General features: G+C 44.5%; 1 protein-coding gene across 1 annotated transcript; it reads left to right on the top strand.

Annotated features, from left to right (window-relative positions):
• Nucleotides 1-7,211: 7,211 nt before the first annotated feature.
• LOC146709020 (protein transport protein Sec61 subunit alpha-like 1) lies at nt 7,212-11,617 on the top strand. The gene is made up of 12 exons (XM_085455978.1): nt 7,212-7,322; nt 8,152-8,219; nt 8,356-8,421; nt 8,517-8,595; nt 8,776-8,907; nt 9,068-9,177; nt 9,294-9,447; nt 9,543-9,703; nt 9,785-9,982; nt 10,108-10,299; nt 10,392-10,468; nt 10,560-11,617. Exons 1-12 carry the CDS (start codon nt 7,316-7,318, stop codon nt 10,744-10,746), a joined length of 1,431 nt encoding a protein of 476 aa, XP_085312104.1. The 5' UTR covers nt 7,212-7,315; the 3' UTR covers nt 10,747-11,617.
• Nucleotides 11,618-17,712: the final 6,095 nt, after the last annotated feature.

The raw sequence follows: 17,712 nt of genomic DNA, 5'->3' as shown, positions 1-17,712 counted from the left end.
GCTATTTATTTCAGCAGATTGACCTAGACACTTTACTTGACAAGATTTAGCTTCATATCCTGTTTGTAAGGTTTGTTTTGCAAACTTCTAGCCTCATCAGACCAAAAGATACCACGCATAGATTCAGATTATACGGCTGGAATTGAATTTAATGCGTGCAGTTCATTTACACTCAGTAAAGTAGCACAAAATGAGCAGCTGAATGAGGACATAGAAGCAAAATATTTAGCTGTGAGTAGGCAAACTGTGAAATTTTGCCATATTCATGCTCAGATATAGACAGAAACTTGGAGATGCATCAGTCAGAAGCAGGGCCAGGCCTATTTTGACAGGTGTTAAATTGAGCTTACTCGACAGTGACGAGCCCTGCACAGGCAGTTACATAAACGGGTCAATAATGTTATAAGAGGGAGATGAAAGCAAGGCAGGACAACTGAATGGAGTCGTTACCTTTCTACTATTTCTCACACATTGGGATTATACAGAAAAAAAAAAACCATTGTGTAATATGATGATGATTGTGAGGATTAATCCCCTGACCTGCTTTAAAAAATATACATAAATTTGATAAGAGCTCAGGCAGCAGTGAGGTGTGTGTGTGTGTGTGTGTGTGTGTGTGTGTGTGTGTGTGTGTGTGTGTGTGTGCACCATGTTTGCATATCTTTGTGGGGACCAAAAATTGGAAGTTTACTATACTTGTGGGGACCAACAGCCCTTATGGGGACAAAATCCCAGCCCCCACGAGTTCGAAGTCACTATCGAGACTCAAAATGTGGTTTTAGTGTCAGGGTTAGAATTAGGTTATGGTTAGGGTCAAGGTAAACAGCTAGGGAAAGCATTATGTCAATTAGATGTCACCACCAGGATATGACAACACACCTGTGTGAGTGCTTGTTTGTGTGTGGATGCAGAACCTGCTTATGCAGTCACACAGTTTGGTTTCAGGTCAGTGCTGGAGAAAGCTGCCCTTTACTCAGAGCAACATCAGGATTTTTTATTGCAACATATAAATCCAAATGGAAAGTTTTTCTGTGATGTGCATTTTAGATATGCATGTGACGTAGATGTGCTGTGAAATGAATTAACCCACGACAAATGATAGTTAGAAGTTAGTGTGGTACTTTATTGTATGACAGTATTCAGCCATGAAGATCTTTTTATTGCAATGATTAAAAAGGGACTTTTAATGTCAAAATATGGGATTGTGTAATTTCATTTTACCAAAACATGCTCCCTAAGATCTAGACTCCTTGTCACAGGAGGTAAATTTCTTTCCTTTTCCACACAAGCAGTGCAAATGTGAAATGGTGTATGTGTGTACTGTATATATGAAAATGCTTCAAAAATTAGGAATATACTATGTAAAACTTGAGATTAATACTAGACAACAAACAAACAAAAAGAAAAAATGTTCTTTGTCTGGAAATGACATGAAATAATCAGAGTAAATACTGAAAATTGATGACATAATGGGAGTGATTGTTTATCACAGCATGATAAAATCATGTCATAACCTCATTCCTGTCTGTTTCATTCAGTTCATCAAATCCCAGCTCTTGTACTTCATCCAGCTCTTACACACAGAGCAGCATTAACACTAGGAGAGCCCATGTCTAGCGGGTTTTAACCACTGAATGGAATCAAATGGACTGTCCAGTCACAGAAAGAGCCAGAAAGATGGTTCACACACGCAACAGAGGACAGGCGAAATCGAGCCAAGATGTAATTAGTGTGTTACATAACGTTGGCGGTGACGCTGTCTACCAGGCACTGAGCTGGCCTGAGGCGCTTGTTGTGCACATCCCTGTCAGCCTATCATCCTCATTTACACTGACCTCTTAATTACTCTAATGAAGCATCACAAAAACAGATTAACAATAAACAAACTATTTGTGCAAGCTAACCCATGAAGGTCGAATCAATAGAAAGACTTTCTGACCTCTTAAACCAGACTTTGGGTGTCACTGGATTTGTACTACTCCGCTAGGCCTCTATAGGATTAGTCATGGATTACATCAGTTTAGGCTTTAGTTGGAAATTAGATAAATACTGTGAATACATAAAACCATTGTTTGGAAGGCTTTACGGTCATAGGTGACTGCCAAAGCGAGTTCATGGCCTCCTGTTGTTTTACAGATAGACACCAGACATGGTGTTATAAAGTGAGAATTCAGGTACGGCAGCCAAGGCTACATCCCATTTCTTTCTCTTTCTAACTATGCTTCGATGTGCTCTATCCTCAGTGGCGGGTTTATATAACACCAATATATATAATAACCTAAGTGCACTGGGCACTGAGGTGTTATTTCGGGAGTATCTATAAAGTCATGATTAAACAAGACTGAGGAGCACAAACTATTGTACCTGTGTGTGAAGGAAGCATAAAACTGGGTTGACTGGACATCACTGCCTTTTATTCTACTGGTTTCAGTCCACTCCCAGCTTCTTTAATGCAATTTTATTACCCAAACCTCCCTGATTTGCTGAGGACAGCTGCCCACTGACTGAGTAAAGGCTCACACATGCCTCCACGCCCTTGGGCACAATTCACTGTTTACATTCACACATCTCTAAAAATAAGGATAAAAATCTGTGAGTCATCTGGAACAGACGCAAACTACCCGACTGGCCTCCCACTGCTCAGTCGGGCTGCACGTCTGTGTCACCCTAGACGACATCACTATGTGGAGGCATATGTGTCTGCTTATGTGTAGGTGAATACACCAGGGTGTAATTTATTCTGAAACTGAGGTCAGAAATCATGGATATGATGATACGTGATGTACTTTACAACCGCAGCAGTATGTGAAGGGAAAGTTAAACTAATTAATGGCTTTTTTTTTTGTTAAGTCTCTTTTTCGCCCTGCGACTGAAGAGGGAGTGTTGCTGCTTTTCATCAAGAAACAATTAACTGACATCCAAATGAATGAATTTAATTACAGCATGTTTACCAGCTGTAGAAAGCCAGTAACGTCGTTGGACAGTTATTAGCTGACAAATCAGGTAGGACTTCTAAGGCCTTACTTGGCAGTAAGTGGGTTTCTCATATTGGTCAAATATCCATACTGGCTGATTAAACATGGTGATGGATGATGTTTTTCTGTACCAGATGAAGTGTTCAAAGTCAGCCTGAAGAAGAGCTGAAAGACTTCAGTTATTTTATGTCATGAAGATTTTGATATTTGCAAAACTGCTATTTTAAACATAGGTAAGACATAATGTGCAGACAATTAAAATTCTCCTTACAGTATTGCGCAAAAGTATTGAGCCACCCTTCATTTCTTTATATTTTGCTTCAAAGGAGCCATGTATCCCATGTATTGACCTCCCCAGTGTCACGGGACCAAGTGGTCTGTACTGAACAGGACTCAGGTGCAGAAACCCAGAGCAGAGACAGCAGATGATGTAACAATGATTTATTAGGCTTAAGTGCAAGAAACGTAGCAAGGACAAAAAACCAATAAGACGTGGAGTTTAACGTGGCGTGGCCTGGGAAACGTGGCGAGGGAATGGGGCCTGAGATGCAGAGTGGAGCTGAGCAGGGAACAGTCACACTGAAGAGAGAAGACAGTGGAGTCAGGGAGGTAATGGAGGTAGCTCTGAAGCGGTAAGTTGTAAGAGTAGCAATTCTTACTTGCAGTAGGGCACATAGAGTGTTGGGGGGGGGGGGGGGGGGGGGTGTGATGAGAATCCAGGGGAGCTGAGTGGCGTGGCAAGGTTGACCTGAGTCAAAATGTTTGCTTGGTATTCTGAGGTAGAGCGTGAGCCAAGGTGAATCCAGCAACTGCAGCACAAGAAAGTCTTGCTAGCAAGCTAAAACGCAGCAAGAACTTGAAGCATAAGGCCTGTTAACAACATGAGTTGATGACGAACTGGCAGTGAATGAACATCAACGTGTGGCTTAAATCCCTCTGGCTTGATTGCCTGCAATAGGCTCCAGGTGTGCAGGAGCTGGAGGAGTTGGCCCTGCCCAGGGGCGGATCCCAGGTAAGTTCAGGAGCCTTATGGAAATTCCTGCCACCCACCACAGACCATGACACCCAGAGCCTGGGCCTTAACATTACTGAAACAGTGTGAGGTCATCTTAATAGAGAACAGAGCAAAAATCAGCCAACATCTAAAGAAGAGCTTTGAGTGTTTTCCAAGGACCGTGGAGAACTATTACTACTTAGAGAAATGACCAAGAGAGTTCAAGCTGTGTTGAAGAATAAATGTGGTCGTTCCAAACATTGGACTGTACAAATTCACATTTCACTGCACCTCACATTCCTCTAGCAAAATATGAAGACACGAGGAGTGACTCAAGACTTTTGCACAATACTGTAAGCACCATTTTAATTATTGTTAGCAAAAGAAATGCCAGAAAATGTTTATTTTTGTATTTTTATTCTTTTCATTGAAAGAAATTGATTACATTTTTATGCCTTACAGCAAAAGCAAGTTTCACTTCCAAGTTTCATTTAAAATGTTTTTAAATGAAACAAAATTAGGAAAGCAGTGGTAGTTTATCCATTGCGTTATCTTAGGTTTTCCTAAAATGATCTAATATCCCTATACTTTTAATAGGCCTGTCTATATGATAAAAGTCCTGTGCATCATGAGGTGTATTGCATTTTAGGCCACCAAAATAATTTTGTTACCAAAGAACAGTCTTGATTCCAAATTTTTCTTTTTGCCACAAAAAAGTGCAGCAAAGTCTTTTTTGGTTTCATTAGAAATAATTATCATACATCTCAGCTTGAACTCATATTTATCTGTTTTATAAAGTTTAATCACTTGTAATTTGTTTGACTACACTGACAGGCTTTAATATTTACTTTATAGTTATTTCTGTTACAGAATTTAAAAAGTCAGTTAATGTGAAATTTGTGAGGTCTCATTTGTAAGCATTAAAACATAGTTCAACAAGGCACTGTTTGCCCTTCTGGGAGCTTTTTGCTTTTAGCCAAAGAGGAAATCTCGTCAGATTTACATTCACCAACTCCTGGGTCCAGCCCAGAGGATAGGTTTGACTTTGAGCACCTGAGCCTCTGGCAAGATGCAAATTTAAAATGCAAAACAGTGGGAAGAGTCTCTCTGCTGTGGCTTGAGGTTTCATGTAATACATAATTGAAGGCTGCAGACAGCCACCGTATCCTCCATGGAAGTGCACATTTACTGACTGACATTATAGTTTCATTTGCTTGAAATTTTCCTATTGCGTCTTTAGACTGCTGTTTTCCATGAATTTTTGATTCAGTTGTTTTCTATAGGAAAAAACCCCATGTAATACAAAAAATATATGCACACATACTTGTAATAACTTGTATTTAGTTTCCACATGACTGGCAGGAAAAAATTTAATTTGGATTTTAATAGAATTCAAAGTAGTGGGAAAACCAGAGACTGGTGGGAGGCTGTGTGGAATTTGCTTGTCCTCACCTCACTGTTAGCTCACAGCTCTGCGGTCATTATGTAACCACATGAACAAATATCTCTTTATCTTAGGGCAGATGAGCAGGCTCCCAGCCACCCTCCACTGTGTGTGTGTGTGTGTGTGTGTGTGTGTGTGTGTGTGTGTGTATTTCCTGCTGAAAAACAAATCAAGTTATTGTTTATAGCAGGTCCACAGAGTCTGACTGATCAGACGGACAGCCGGCTGAAAGATTCAGTTGACATTGTGCTGTTATTTGAATCTACAGGTCAGTGCTCGTCACCATTAAATACCAATGAAGACTTCACAAAGTATAACAAAGTGATGACATTCGCACAGAAATTCAGCCCTAAATCAATGGATTTATGTGTGGAGGTTGTTTAATTACTCAATCAACAGTGAATTTTAAAAAAAATCATGAAACACACACACACACACACACACACACACACTTTACATCAAGGCTATAGCAACACTGAGCTCTAGTGGTGAGAACTGATATTTTAAAGCAGGGATGTCAAACACAAGCCCCTAGGAAATGACGGAAATGTTCATGATTCTCGTGATCGATGGAAATTTAGGTTCAGGCAATATACAACCAGAACTTTTTCTATAATTATACACATCATGTGGAAAAAACAGAGACTGCTGAAAATGCCATTCTTTTTCTTACATTGAGATACATCTGGGACTTAATGTGTAGTTGCAGATCTTTACACTGACAGAAAGCGGAGTTTCCCTTGTCGTCCACTTAAGAACAAACTGGTCTGTATGATGTAGAAATTAATTAGCTCTCAGTTCACTGCTGATATCTTTCCTCCTTGCCATTGTGTTAACACACACCTGAATGATCCAGTGCAGGATACTGCCAAACCCCTACATTTATAGATGTTCTCACATTTGTTGTTCAAATAATTATTAAATGATAATCAGATTAGTCAGCTGATTTGATTGTTAATCGCTGGCTGCTACTTACCTTCTATTCCTAGCACTAAGCAGTAAGAGTGCAGTTAGTTTGTCACACACTGTTTCTGAACTTTAGATTCATTTTTACAAAATGACTAATGAAATGGCATAAGATGCAATGTTTTGTTGTTTGTCTGAGACTGAGTTTATTTAACGCCTGCCAAGGACCAACCAGGTGATGATTTTACTGTGTCAATTATTATGCATAAAAGCTTAAAACTGAAGCAATGTGTACTTTTTTGAAATCTAATTATACTGAAGAATAGGGAAAGTGGGGCCATACCAAATCTACCAGGAGAACATCTTCTTAAATATCTTCTCAAATACCTAAGCTGGTCAACACTGGGGTGGGGCTATTTGGGGGTCTGTGTGCTTCTAGAAGTTCAGGGTAACCAGGAGGATTTATTTCTGTAATTATGAGGCATCGATATAAGAGGTAAATACAAATATGTTTTTAATGCCGTCAGCACTGAAACACACGTCGAGCACTACTGATAGTAAAACTTATGTGGAAACTACATTTATTGGTGGAAACCAATGAGGGCAGCAAAGCACCTTTCAGCTTGTCGTCTTCTCAACCGAAGAAGGAAATGACGCTCGCTGGAGGTTGGGGCGCCCCCTGTAGGGTAGGAGGACTTTGTGATATAGCTGCTAGAATATAAATGTTAAAAAATTAAAATCACGCATTTTCCGAGTTAATATTGTTGGTTTATCAGCTCTGGCAACGTGTCTTCACAGACCGAGCTGTGGACGGCCTGCAGCGGGCTTCGTGTCGGCTCTGCTGGGCTCGGAGCAGTGACGTGGGGTAGCGGCTTGTCTGGTGACGTGTCTCTACGGCTCGCTCTTTTCTCACGGAGCGGCTGATGGAGCCACACTGAAATTGCACAGCACTCAAACGGATACCAGTAACACGGCAGGAGTCGGACTAAGGACACCATGGGAAGTACGTGTTATGTTTTCTTGTGTATATGCTTGTTTTTGGTGCCCTAAAATACCTGCTATATTTTTCCTTTTTAAAATCTCGAACATTAAAGGGCACTCGGCGCTCGTCGGAGAAGCTAATTGGCTAACCTTGGCCAGGTTATGTGGCACTTGGAGCTAGCTCATAACGGGAGAAGGTTCACAGCCTAGTTATTTTTCGATTGGATTAAGTACCATTGTAGTGATTTATATCACGCTGGGATGCCTCTTGTGTGTCTCTTTGAGCTGTGTGTCAACTCTTCATCTTAGAAAATGATGGATAACTTGTTCTGTGATTGAACGCCAGTTAGCATCACGCTAAATGAACTAACCATGTACAGCACAGAGGTCTTTACTTTCCCTTCACTTTTATAATGTAACTGGCTTTTAAGTCCAGTTTGACTTTCTGTGCGGCTGGGGAGCAAAAAAAAGAAAGAAAGAACCGAAGCGTGTGTGAAATCACTTTCTGTCATAGTCAGTTTCATTGATTAATAGATCGGATCAAGGTGACAAAACATTAGGCAGCTCCACCGTAAGCGGTCTAAAAGTGAGCACACACCTAATATTAGTAACTCCCAGCTGTGCTTACCTTTCTACATCCTCGTTGTTGCATTTTAGCGTGATGACGAGACTGGCTTGTTTGGTCTTGCTGCCAGCTGTTTAGCTGCTGGTTAGTGATGACGTAGCATCAAAGTAGATCTGGCTAAAGAGGAACAAAAGCTCAGATGTTGTCGATACTCATTGTAGAGCTGCTTGATGTGTTGTTTGGTGTAAATGCATATACATTTCTTAACTCGTCATTCTCTTTTTAGTCAAATTTTTGGAGGTCATCAAGCCGTTCTGTGCAGTCCTGCCAGAAATCCAGAAACCAGAAAGAAAGGTAAGCTTTGAGCTTTAGTTTAGTACATTAGTACACAGTGGTGATGATTTACACCATGAATGAATGCGAACAACAGCTTATCATCTCCTCTGTTTTTCCTCTTTTTTTAATTTTTTTTTTTTTTTAAACCTTGCAGATTCAGTTTAGAGAAAAAGTACTATGGACCGCCATCACATTATTCATCTTTTTGGTGTGCTGCCAGGTTGGTATCTGTCAGTGACAGTCTTCCTACTGGTTGTGCTTTTGGTCATAGTGCTTTGTTGCATAATTTTTTTCTCTTTTTTTTTGTTCTTGCAGATCCCACTCTTTGGCATCATGTCATCAGATTCAGCAGATCCCTTCTACTGGATGAGAGTAATCCTGGCCTCCAACCGAGGTGTTTACTTATATTTAATTGGTTTCAAAAGAACTTTGCATTTTGCGTTCTTTGTGACTTTGCCAAGGAGAAATAATCTAATCCCACTGTCTTGTCATGCAGGACGTAATCTTTTATCACGTGTCGTAAGTCAAAGGTCAAAAGTTGTTTTGTGTTTGTGACGCTGACTGTGTTCTTCAGGTACTCTGATGGAGCTGGGTATCTCACCCATTGTCACCTCAGGCCTCATTATGCAGCTGCTGGCTGGTGCCAAGATCATTGAGGTGGGAGACACTCCTAAGGACAGAGCCCTCTTCAACGGAGCTCAGAAATGTAGGTGTTATTATTACTCATCAGACAGTTGCTATTTTCAGAAGCTGTCACGTACCTTTTTGAAGCTTTAAAGATGTCTTTGATACTCTGATGCTTGCACTTTCATAACAGCTCTCATTTCAGTTGTGCCTGTTTCACATTTTTTGATGTACTTTTGCAGTGTTTGGAATGATCATCACCATTGGACAGGCTATTGTGTATGTCATGACTGGCATGTATGGAGATCCTTCAGAGATGGGTGCTGGGATATGCTTGCTCATCATCATCCAGGTTAATATAAATTACAACTGCTAACACCATATGAAAAAAATGATTTAAACTTTTTAACCTACCTACAAAATGAGCATTTGTCAAGAAGAGCGTTAAACTCCTGCCTTTGTCTCCAGCTCTTTGTTGCAGGTCTGATTGTCTTACTACTGGACGAGCTGCTGCAGAAGGGTTATGGCCTAGGATCTGGTATTTCTCTCTTCATTGCAACCAATATCTGTGAGACCATCGTCTGGAAGGCCTTCAGCCCCACGACTGTCAACACTGGCAGAGGTATTGGCACTAAGAAACAAAAGGCTTTAAAGCTGAGTGATTGCAGAGCGAGGTGTATCTATATTACACTCACTTAATCTGTGGGTCTTTCCCAGGTACTGAGTTTGAGGGAGCCATCATCGCTCTTTTCCATCTGCTGGCCACCCGTACAGACAAAGTGCGTGCTCTAAGAGAAGCCTTCTACAGGCAGAACCTGCCCAACCTCATGAACCTCATCGCCACTGTCTTTGTGTTTGCAGTGGTCATATACTTCCAGGTGACTTACTGTTTATCTCACCTGATTTTTATTCGACTCTGAGGAATATGCATTGTATTAAATCAAATGTTTCTTCATCAGGGCTTCAGGGTTGACCTGCCCATCAAGTCAGCACGCTACCGTGGCCAATACAACACCTACCCCATTAAATTGTTCTACACCTCCAACATCCCCATCATCCTCCAGTCTGCCCTGGTCTCCAATCTGTATGTGATTTCTCAGATGCTCTCAACACGTTTCAGTGGCAACTTCCTGGTCAACCTCCTGGGAACCTGGTCTGTAAGTACATTTAGTCCAAGTCATGGCAGCATAGATATGAAGCAGGCGACTTAAATGTTGCTTTATTAAGAGGAGCCATGGCTCATCTCCACCCTATTCAGTACAAATACAATATTTGTGTTTAGGACACTTCGAGTGGAGGACCAGCTCGTGCCTACCCAGTGGGCGGTCTGTGCTACTACCTTTCTCCACCTGAATCATTTGGTTCGGTTCTAGACGACCCCGTTCACGCCGTCATCTACATTGTGTTCATGCTCGGCTCCTGTGCCTTCTTCTCCAAGACCTGGATCGAGGTCTCAGGATCCTCTGCCAAAGATGTAAGTGTGTCTTCGTGCAAACATGTAGGGTTTTCATTATGTCAGAGTCATGTATTAAATATGTCCACCAATTTTTATTTTGTGCATCTCAGGTGGCGAAGCAGCTCAAGGAGCAGCAGATGGTAATGAGAGGACACAGAGAGACCTCCATGGTGCACGAACTTAACAGGTACACACAAAAAAAGACTTGGAAATGTGCTCTTAGGTTTAATGTTTGCAGAATATTTAAGTCTTTATTTCTGTCCAATTTCTATCTGCAGGTACATCCCCACAGCTGCTGCATTTGGTGGGCTCTGTATAGGAGGGCTCTCAGTCATGGCAGACTTCCTGGGTGCCATCGGCTCAGGTACAGGAATCCTGCTGGCTGTGACCATCATCTACCAGTACTTCGAGATCTTCGTGAAGGAGCAGAGTGAAGTTGGCAGCATGTCAGCGCTGCTCTTCTAGAAAACACTAATTTTTTTTTTTTTGCAACAGACACAAAAGAATCCACCCCTATCAATGTTTTTTTTTTATTTTTTATGTTGCAATATGTACAATCAGTCTGTTTTGCAGCTGGAAGGCGTCAATTTTATGCCATCGTCTTTGCGCTCCACCACACTGCTCCTGCATTTCAATGCTGAGAAAACTTTTGGCTACGTCCAGGGTTGAGCATGGTATTGTGTGTCTTTATTTCCTTTTTTTTTTTTTTTTTTTTTGTCCCAGTAGCAGTTACCCATCTCTCTGCAGGCTGCCTGAATCCCCACTGACTGTCTTATCAGCTAAAGAAGACCTTAAAAAAAGTTTGAGGTGCTGTCTTTGAATGACCTCAGGCATTGATCATTGCAGCATGTTCAAGGAACACTAACACAGCATGTTGATGCTTATTTCAAGCTGAAAGCACTGCCTGGATATATCAGGGGGAACTGAAAGAAAGCCACCTTGTTCATCACCTAGCAATCATTTTGAGGTTTCTGGGAGCCTATAGTAGGATATGGAAAGTACAGATAAGATATGTTTGTACTCCTGATAAGGTTTCTGGTAATCTCATACAGTTTACCTTTGCTTTGATTTTAAATCTCATGGACTATGTTTATATTCACTCTGGTCTGATGTAAGGCGCAGTGGTTGTCCTCTTGTCTCTGGGTCCTCAAAGGAAAGTGTTTGTCTGTGTTGTCATGCTCTTTTTATTCCCAGACTGAATCGCTGCACAAAACTGCCGAGATGGTCGGGATGAGGGTGGGTTTGATAGGGATGGAAAAAGGGGTCTCATTTTTGTTTTTACTTTATGTAACAGACATAATTGTGTTATTAAAAAAACAGGATTTGTTTTCCAATACACTTGGAAATTGTTTTGATTTTTGTTGTTGTTGTTGTTTTTATTTACAGTAGCAACTATTCTTGCCACATGTTATTGATACAGCAACCAACACGTTTATATCTAGAGGGCATTATTGGGTGCTGTAACTGTGACTTCCTGTAGAGGTCACTGTCGTTTGAGATACCTGCTCCACACTTGAGTTAAACTGGCAATGTGGCTAACTTAGAGAGAGAGCCACACACTGTTGTATGCACACCCACAGCCAATCTCGAATTAACAGTTACCCTAACAAGCGTGTTTGTGGACTGTGGGAGGAAAGTAAAACCCACAGAGGTGCGGGGAGTCCTCAGCTGAACACATACTTTAAACCCTCTGGGCTTGTTCAAAATCACCCTTTCAGCTTGTTCGTAGCCAAAAGTGGCCACCAAAAGATTAGGTCTGTAATTTTTATTATTTTATGGGTTTTTTTGCCATTTTTTCTGCATAAAGCTTTTAACTAACTTCAGTTCTTTTCATAAATATAAAAGAATTTTTAAATTTAAATAACCCTTTAAACACCAGTTTATCCACTGCACTAGCTGGAAGACAACCTCAAATCTCACAATTTTATATACAGTGGGACAAAAAATTATTTAGTCAGCCACCGATTGTGCAAGTTCCCCCACTTAAAATGATGACAGAGGTCAGTAATTTGCACCAGAGGTACACTTCAACTGTGAGAGACAGAATGTGGAAAAAAAATCCATGAATCCACATGGTAGGATTTGTAAAGAATTTATTCGTAAATCAGGGTGGAAAATAAGTATTTGGTCAGCTCAAACAAGGAAAGTCTCTGGCCCTCACAGACCTGTAACGTCTTCTGTAAGAAGCTTTTCTGTCCCTCACCCGTTACCTGTATGAATGGCACCTGTTTGAACTCATCATCTGTATCAAAGACACCTGTCCACAGCTTCAAACAGTCAGACTCCAAACTCCGCCATGGCCAAGACCAAAGAGCTTTCGAAGGACACCAGGAAAAGTATTGTAGACCTGCACCAGACTGGGAAGAGTGAATCTACAATAGGCAAGCAGCTTGGTGTGGAAAAAATCAACTGTGGGAGCAATCATCAGAAAATGGAAGACATACAAGACCACTGATAATCTCCCTCGATCTGGGGCTCCACGCAAGATCTCATCCCGTGGAGTCAAAATGATCATGAGAACGGTGAGCAAAGATCCCAGAACCACACGGGGGGACCTGGTGAATGACCTGCAGAGAGCTGGGACCAAAGTAACAAAGGTCACCATCAGTAACACACTACAACGGCAGGGAATCAAATCCCGCAGTGCCAGACGTGTTCCGCTGCTGAAGCCAGTGCATGTCCAGGCCCGTCTGAAGTTTGCCAGAGAGCACATGGATGATACAGCAGAGGATTGGGAGAATGTCATGTGGTCAGATGAAACCAAAGTAGAACTTTTTGGTATAAACTCAACTCGTCGTGTTTGGAGGAAGAAGAATACTGAGTTGCATCCCAAGAACACCATACCTACTGTGAAGCATGGGGGTGGAAACATCATGCTATGGGGCTGTTTTTCTGCCAAGGGGACAGGAGGACTGATCCGTGTTAAGGACAGAATGAATGGGGCCATGTATCGTGAGATTTTGAGCCAAAACCTCCTTCCATCAGTGAGAACTTTGAAGATGAAACGAGGCTGGGTCTTCCAACATGACAATGATCTAAAACACACCGCCCAGGCAACAAAGGAGCGTAAGAAGCATTTGAAAGTCCTGGAGTGGCCTAGCCAGTCTCCAGACCTCAACCCCATAGAAAATCTGTGGCGGGAGTTGAAAGTGCGTGTTGCTCGGCGACAGCCCCAAAACATCACTGCTCTCGAGAAGATCTGCATGGAGGAATGGGCCAAAATACCAGCTACTGTGTGTGCAAACCTGGTAAAGACCTATAGTAAACGTTTGACCTCTGTTATTGCCAACAAAGGTTATGTTACAAAGTATTGAGTTGTATTTTTGTTATTGACCAAATACTTATTTTCCACCCTGATTTACGAATAAATTCTTTACAAATCCTACCATGTGGATTCATGGATTTTTTTTTCACATTCTGTCTCTCACAGTTGAAGTGTAGCTCTGGTGCAAATTACTGACCTCTGTCATCATTTTAAGTGGGGGAACTTGCACAATCGGTGGCTGACTAAATACTTTTTTGCCCCATTGTAATTGCATTGCTACTGAGATTTCTTGTATTATTAATAGTAGAGTCTGGGGCATGTAATTGATTCACATCAACATTGATTATAATGCATTGTTATTTTTGTGCAGGGAGAGCAAAAACATAAAAACTCCCTCTCAGCTTGTTCGTGGCCAAAAATGGCCACCCCTTGTTTACATTTACAAAATGCTATAAAATTCCTATTTAATAAGAAAAATTTCCACTTTTTTTGACTTGATTTTTTTAGATTAGCATCAGTGCTGTTCATGAAAATCAAAATTTCATTCAAATTCAGAATTTTAACCCTTTAAATACCAGTTAGATCACATAATCCTAGGAACTCATAAATGGAAAAAATCATAAAACCACAATTCTTTTCCAAATAAAACATGCCATCTGATTTATTTTCTAACCATGGTGGAGGTTAGATGTATAGCAATAATTAAAAGTATCAATGAGTTTTATGCATCTTTGTTTTTTTGTGCAGTAACAGAAAACCAAAAAAACTCCCTCTCAGCTTGTTCGTGGCCAAATATGGCCACCCCCTGTTTATGTTTACAAAATACTATAAAATTAATATATATCCATCCATCCATCCATCCATCCATCTTCATCCGCTTATCCGAGGTCGGGTCGCGGGGGTAGCAGCCTAAGCAAAGAGGTCCAGACCTCCCTCTCCCCAGCCACCTCCTCCAGCTTGTCCGGGGGAATACCAAGGCGTTCCCAGGCCAGCCGAGAGATATAATCTCTCCAGCGTGTCCTGGGTCTGCCCCGGGGCCTCCTCCCGGTGGGACATGCCTGGAACACCTCGCCCAGGAGGCGCCCAGGGGGCATCCTTGCCAGATGCCCGAACCACCTCAGCTGGCTCCTTTCGATGTGGAGCAGCAGCTGCTCTACTCTAAGCCCCTCCCGGATGGCCGAACTTCTCACCCTATCTCTAAGGGAGAGGCCAGCCACCCTTCGGAGGAAGCTCATTTCCGCCGCTTGTATCCGCGATCTCGTTCTTTCGGTCACTACCCACAGCTCGTGGCCATAGGTGAGGGTAGGGACGTAGATCGACCGGTAAATTGAGAGCTTCGCTTTTACACTCAGCTCCCTCTTCACCACGACTGACCGGTGCAGCGTCCGCATTACTGCAGCCGCAGCCCCAATCCGTCTGTCGATCTCCAGCTCCCTTCTCCCATCACTCGCGAACAAGACCCCGAGATACTTGAACTCCTCCACTTGGGGCAGGAACTCATCCCCGACCCGGAGTGGGCACTCCACCCTTTTCCGGCTGAGAACCATGGCCTCAGATTTGGAGGTGCTGATCCTCATTCCCGCTGCGTTACACTCGGCTGCGAACCGCTCCAGTGCGAGCTGGAGGCCCTCACCCGATGAAGCCAACAGAACCACATCATCCGCAAAAATCAGAGATGAGATTCTGAGGCCACCAAAGCGAAAGCCCTCCGCCACTTGGCTGCGCCTAGAAATCCTGTCCATAAAAATTATGAACAGAACCGGAGACAAAGGGCAGCCTTGGCGGAGCCCATCACCCACCAGGAACGAGTCCGACTTATTGCCGGCAATGCGAACCAAGCTCTTGCAACGGTTGTATAGGGATTGAATGGCCCGTAGCAATGGGCCAGACACCCCATACTCGCGCAACACCTCCCACAGGACGCCCCGAGGGACACGGTCGAATGCCTTCTCCAGGTCCACAAAACACATGTAGACTGGTTGGGCAAACTCCCATGCACCCTCAAGTATCCTCGAGAGGACAAAGAGCTGGTCCAGTGTTCCGCGACCAGGACGAAAACCGCATTGTTCCTCCTGTATCCGAGGTTCGACTAGCGGACGAACCCTCCTCTCCAGCACCCTGGCATAGACTTTCCCGGGGAGGCTGAGGAGTGTGATCCCCCTGTAGTTGGAACACACCCTCCGGTCCCCCTTCTTGAAGATGGGGACCACCACCCCGGTCTGCCAGTCCACAGGTACTGCCCCTGATCTCCACGCAACATTGCAGAGACGTGTCAACCAAGACAGCCCTACAACGTCCAGAGCCTTCAGGAACTCGGGGCGGACCTCATCGACACCAGGGGCTCTGCCACCAAGGAGTTGTTTAACTGCCTCAGTGACCTCGCCCCCGGAAATCGGTGGGTCACACCCCTCATCCCCAGACTCTGCTTCCTCCCCGGAAGACGTGTCAGTGGGATTAAGGAGGTCCTCGAAGTATTCCTTCCACCGCCCGACAATTTTCTCAGTCGACGTCAACAGCGCTCCGCCAGCACTATACACAGTGCAGGTAGAGCACCGCTTTCCCCTCCTGAGACGCCTGACGGTTTGCCAGAATCTCTTCGAGGCAGTCCGAAAGTCTTTTTCCATGGCCTCTCCGAACTCCTCCCACACCCGAGTTTTTGCTTCAGCCACTGCCCGAGCCGCATTCCGCTTGGCCTGTCGATACCTGTCGGCTGCCTCCGGAGTCCCACAGGCTAACCAAGCCCGATAGGCCTCCTTCTTCAGCCTGGTGGCTCCCTTCACCTCTGGTGTCCACCATTTGGTTCGGGGATTACCACCACGGCAGGCACCAACCACCTTGCGGCCGCAGCTCAATGCAGCAGCTTCGGCAATGGAGACGCTGAACATGGTCCATTCGGACTCAATGTCCCCAGTCTCCCTCGGAATGCTGTTGAAGCTCTGCCGGAGGTGTGCGTTGAAGATCTCGCGGACTGGGGCCTCTGCTAGACGTTCCCAGCACACCCTCACTACGCGTTTAGGTGCACCAGGTCTGTCCAGCGTCCTCCCCCGCCACCTGATCCAACTCACCACCAGGTGGTGATCAGTTGACAGCTCAGCCCCTCTCTTTACCCGAGTGTCCAGAACATATGGTCGCAGGTCTGGTGATACGATTACAAAATCGATCATCGACCTACGGCCTAGAGCATCCTGGTGCCACGTGCACTTATGGACACTCTTATGTTCGAACAGGGTGTTCGTTATGGCCAAACTGTGATTAGCACAGAAGTCCAATAACAAAGCACCGCTCGGGTTCAGATCAGGGAGGCCGTTCCTCCCAATCACGCCCCTCCAGGTCTCGCTGTCGTTACCCACGTGAGCATTGAAGTCTCCCAGCAGGACAACAGAGTCTCCAGGTGGAGCACCTTCCAGCACCCCCCCCAGGGACTCTAAGAAGGCTGGGTACTCCGAACTGCCACTCGGCGCATAAGCGCAGATGACAGTCAGGACCCGTTCCCCGACCCTAAGGCGCAGGGAACAAACCCTCTCGTCCACCGGGAAAAACCCCAACGTACCGGCAGCAAGCCGAGGGGATATAAGAATACCCACCCCAGCCCGCCGCCTCTCACCAGGGGCAACTCCAGACTGAGACAGAGTCCAGCCCCTCTCCAGGAGACTGGTTCCAGAGCCCAGACAATGCGTAGAGGTGAGCCCAACTATATCTAGCCGGTACCTCTCAACCTCACGCACCAACTCAGGCTCCTTCCCCACCAGAGAGGTGACATTCCACGTCCCTATTGCCAGTCTTGGCAGCCGGGGGTCGGTCCGCCAGGGCCTCCGCTCCTGGCCGCCACCCGGCTCACAATGCACCCGACCCCTATGGCGCCTCCTGCGGGTGGTGGGCCTGCGGGAGGATGGGCCCATGTCTCCTCTTCGGGCTGTGCCCGGCCGGGCCCCATGGACTAAGGCCCGGCCACCAGACGCTCGCCCTCGGGCACCCTCCCCGGGCCTGGCTCCAGGGCGGGGCCCCGGTAACCCTATCCCGGGCAGGGTAAACTGTTCCCTCGATATTCTTTTCATGGGGGTCTTCTGAATCGCTCTTTGTCTGGTCCCTCACCCAGGACCAGTTTGCCATGGGAGACCCTACCAGGGGGCAAAAGCCCCCAGACAACATAGCCCCTGGGATCCCTG

Source organism: Copadichromis virginalis, linkage group LG5 (genome assembly GCF_057382275.1).
Source record: "Copadichromis virginalis isolate Kocher_CV1m ecotype Utaka linkage group LG5, C_Virginalis_male_GT1.1, whole genome shotgun sequence".
NCBI classification, from domain to species: domain Eukaryota; kingdom Metazoa; phylum Chordata; class Actinopteri; order Cichliformes; family Cichlidae; genus Copadichromis; species Copadichromis virginalis.
This window is presented reverse-complemented; position numbering and strand designations above follow the sequence as displayed.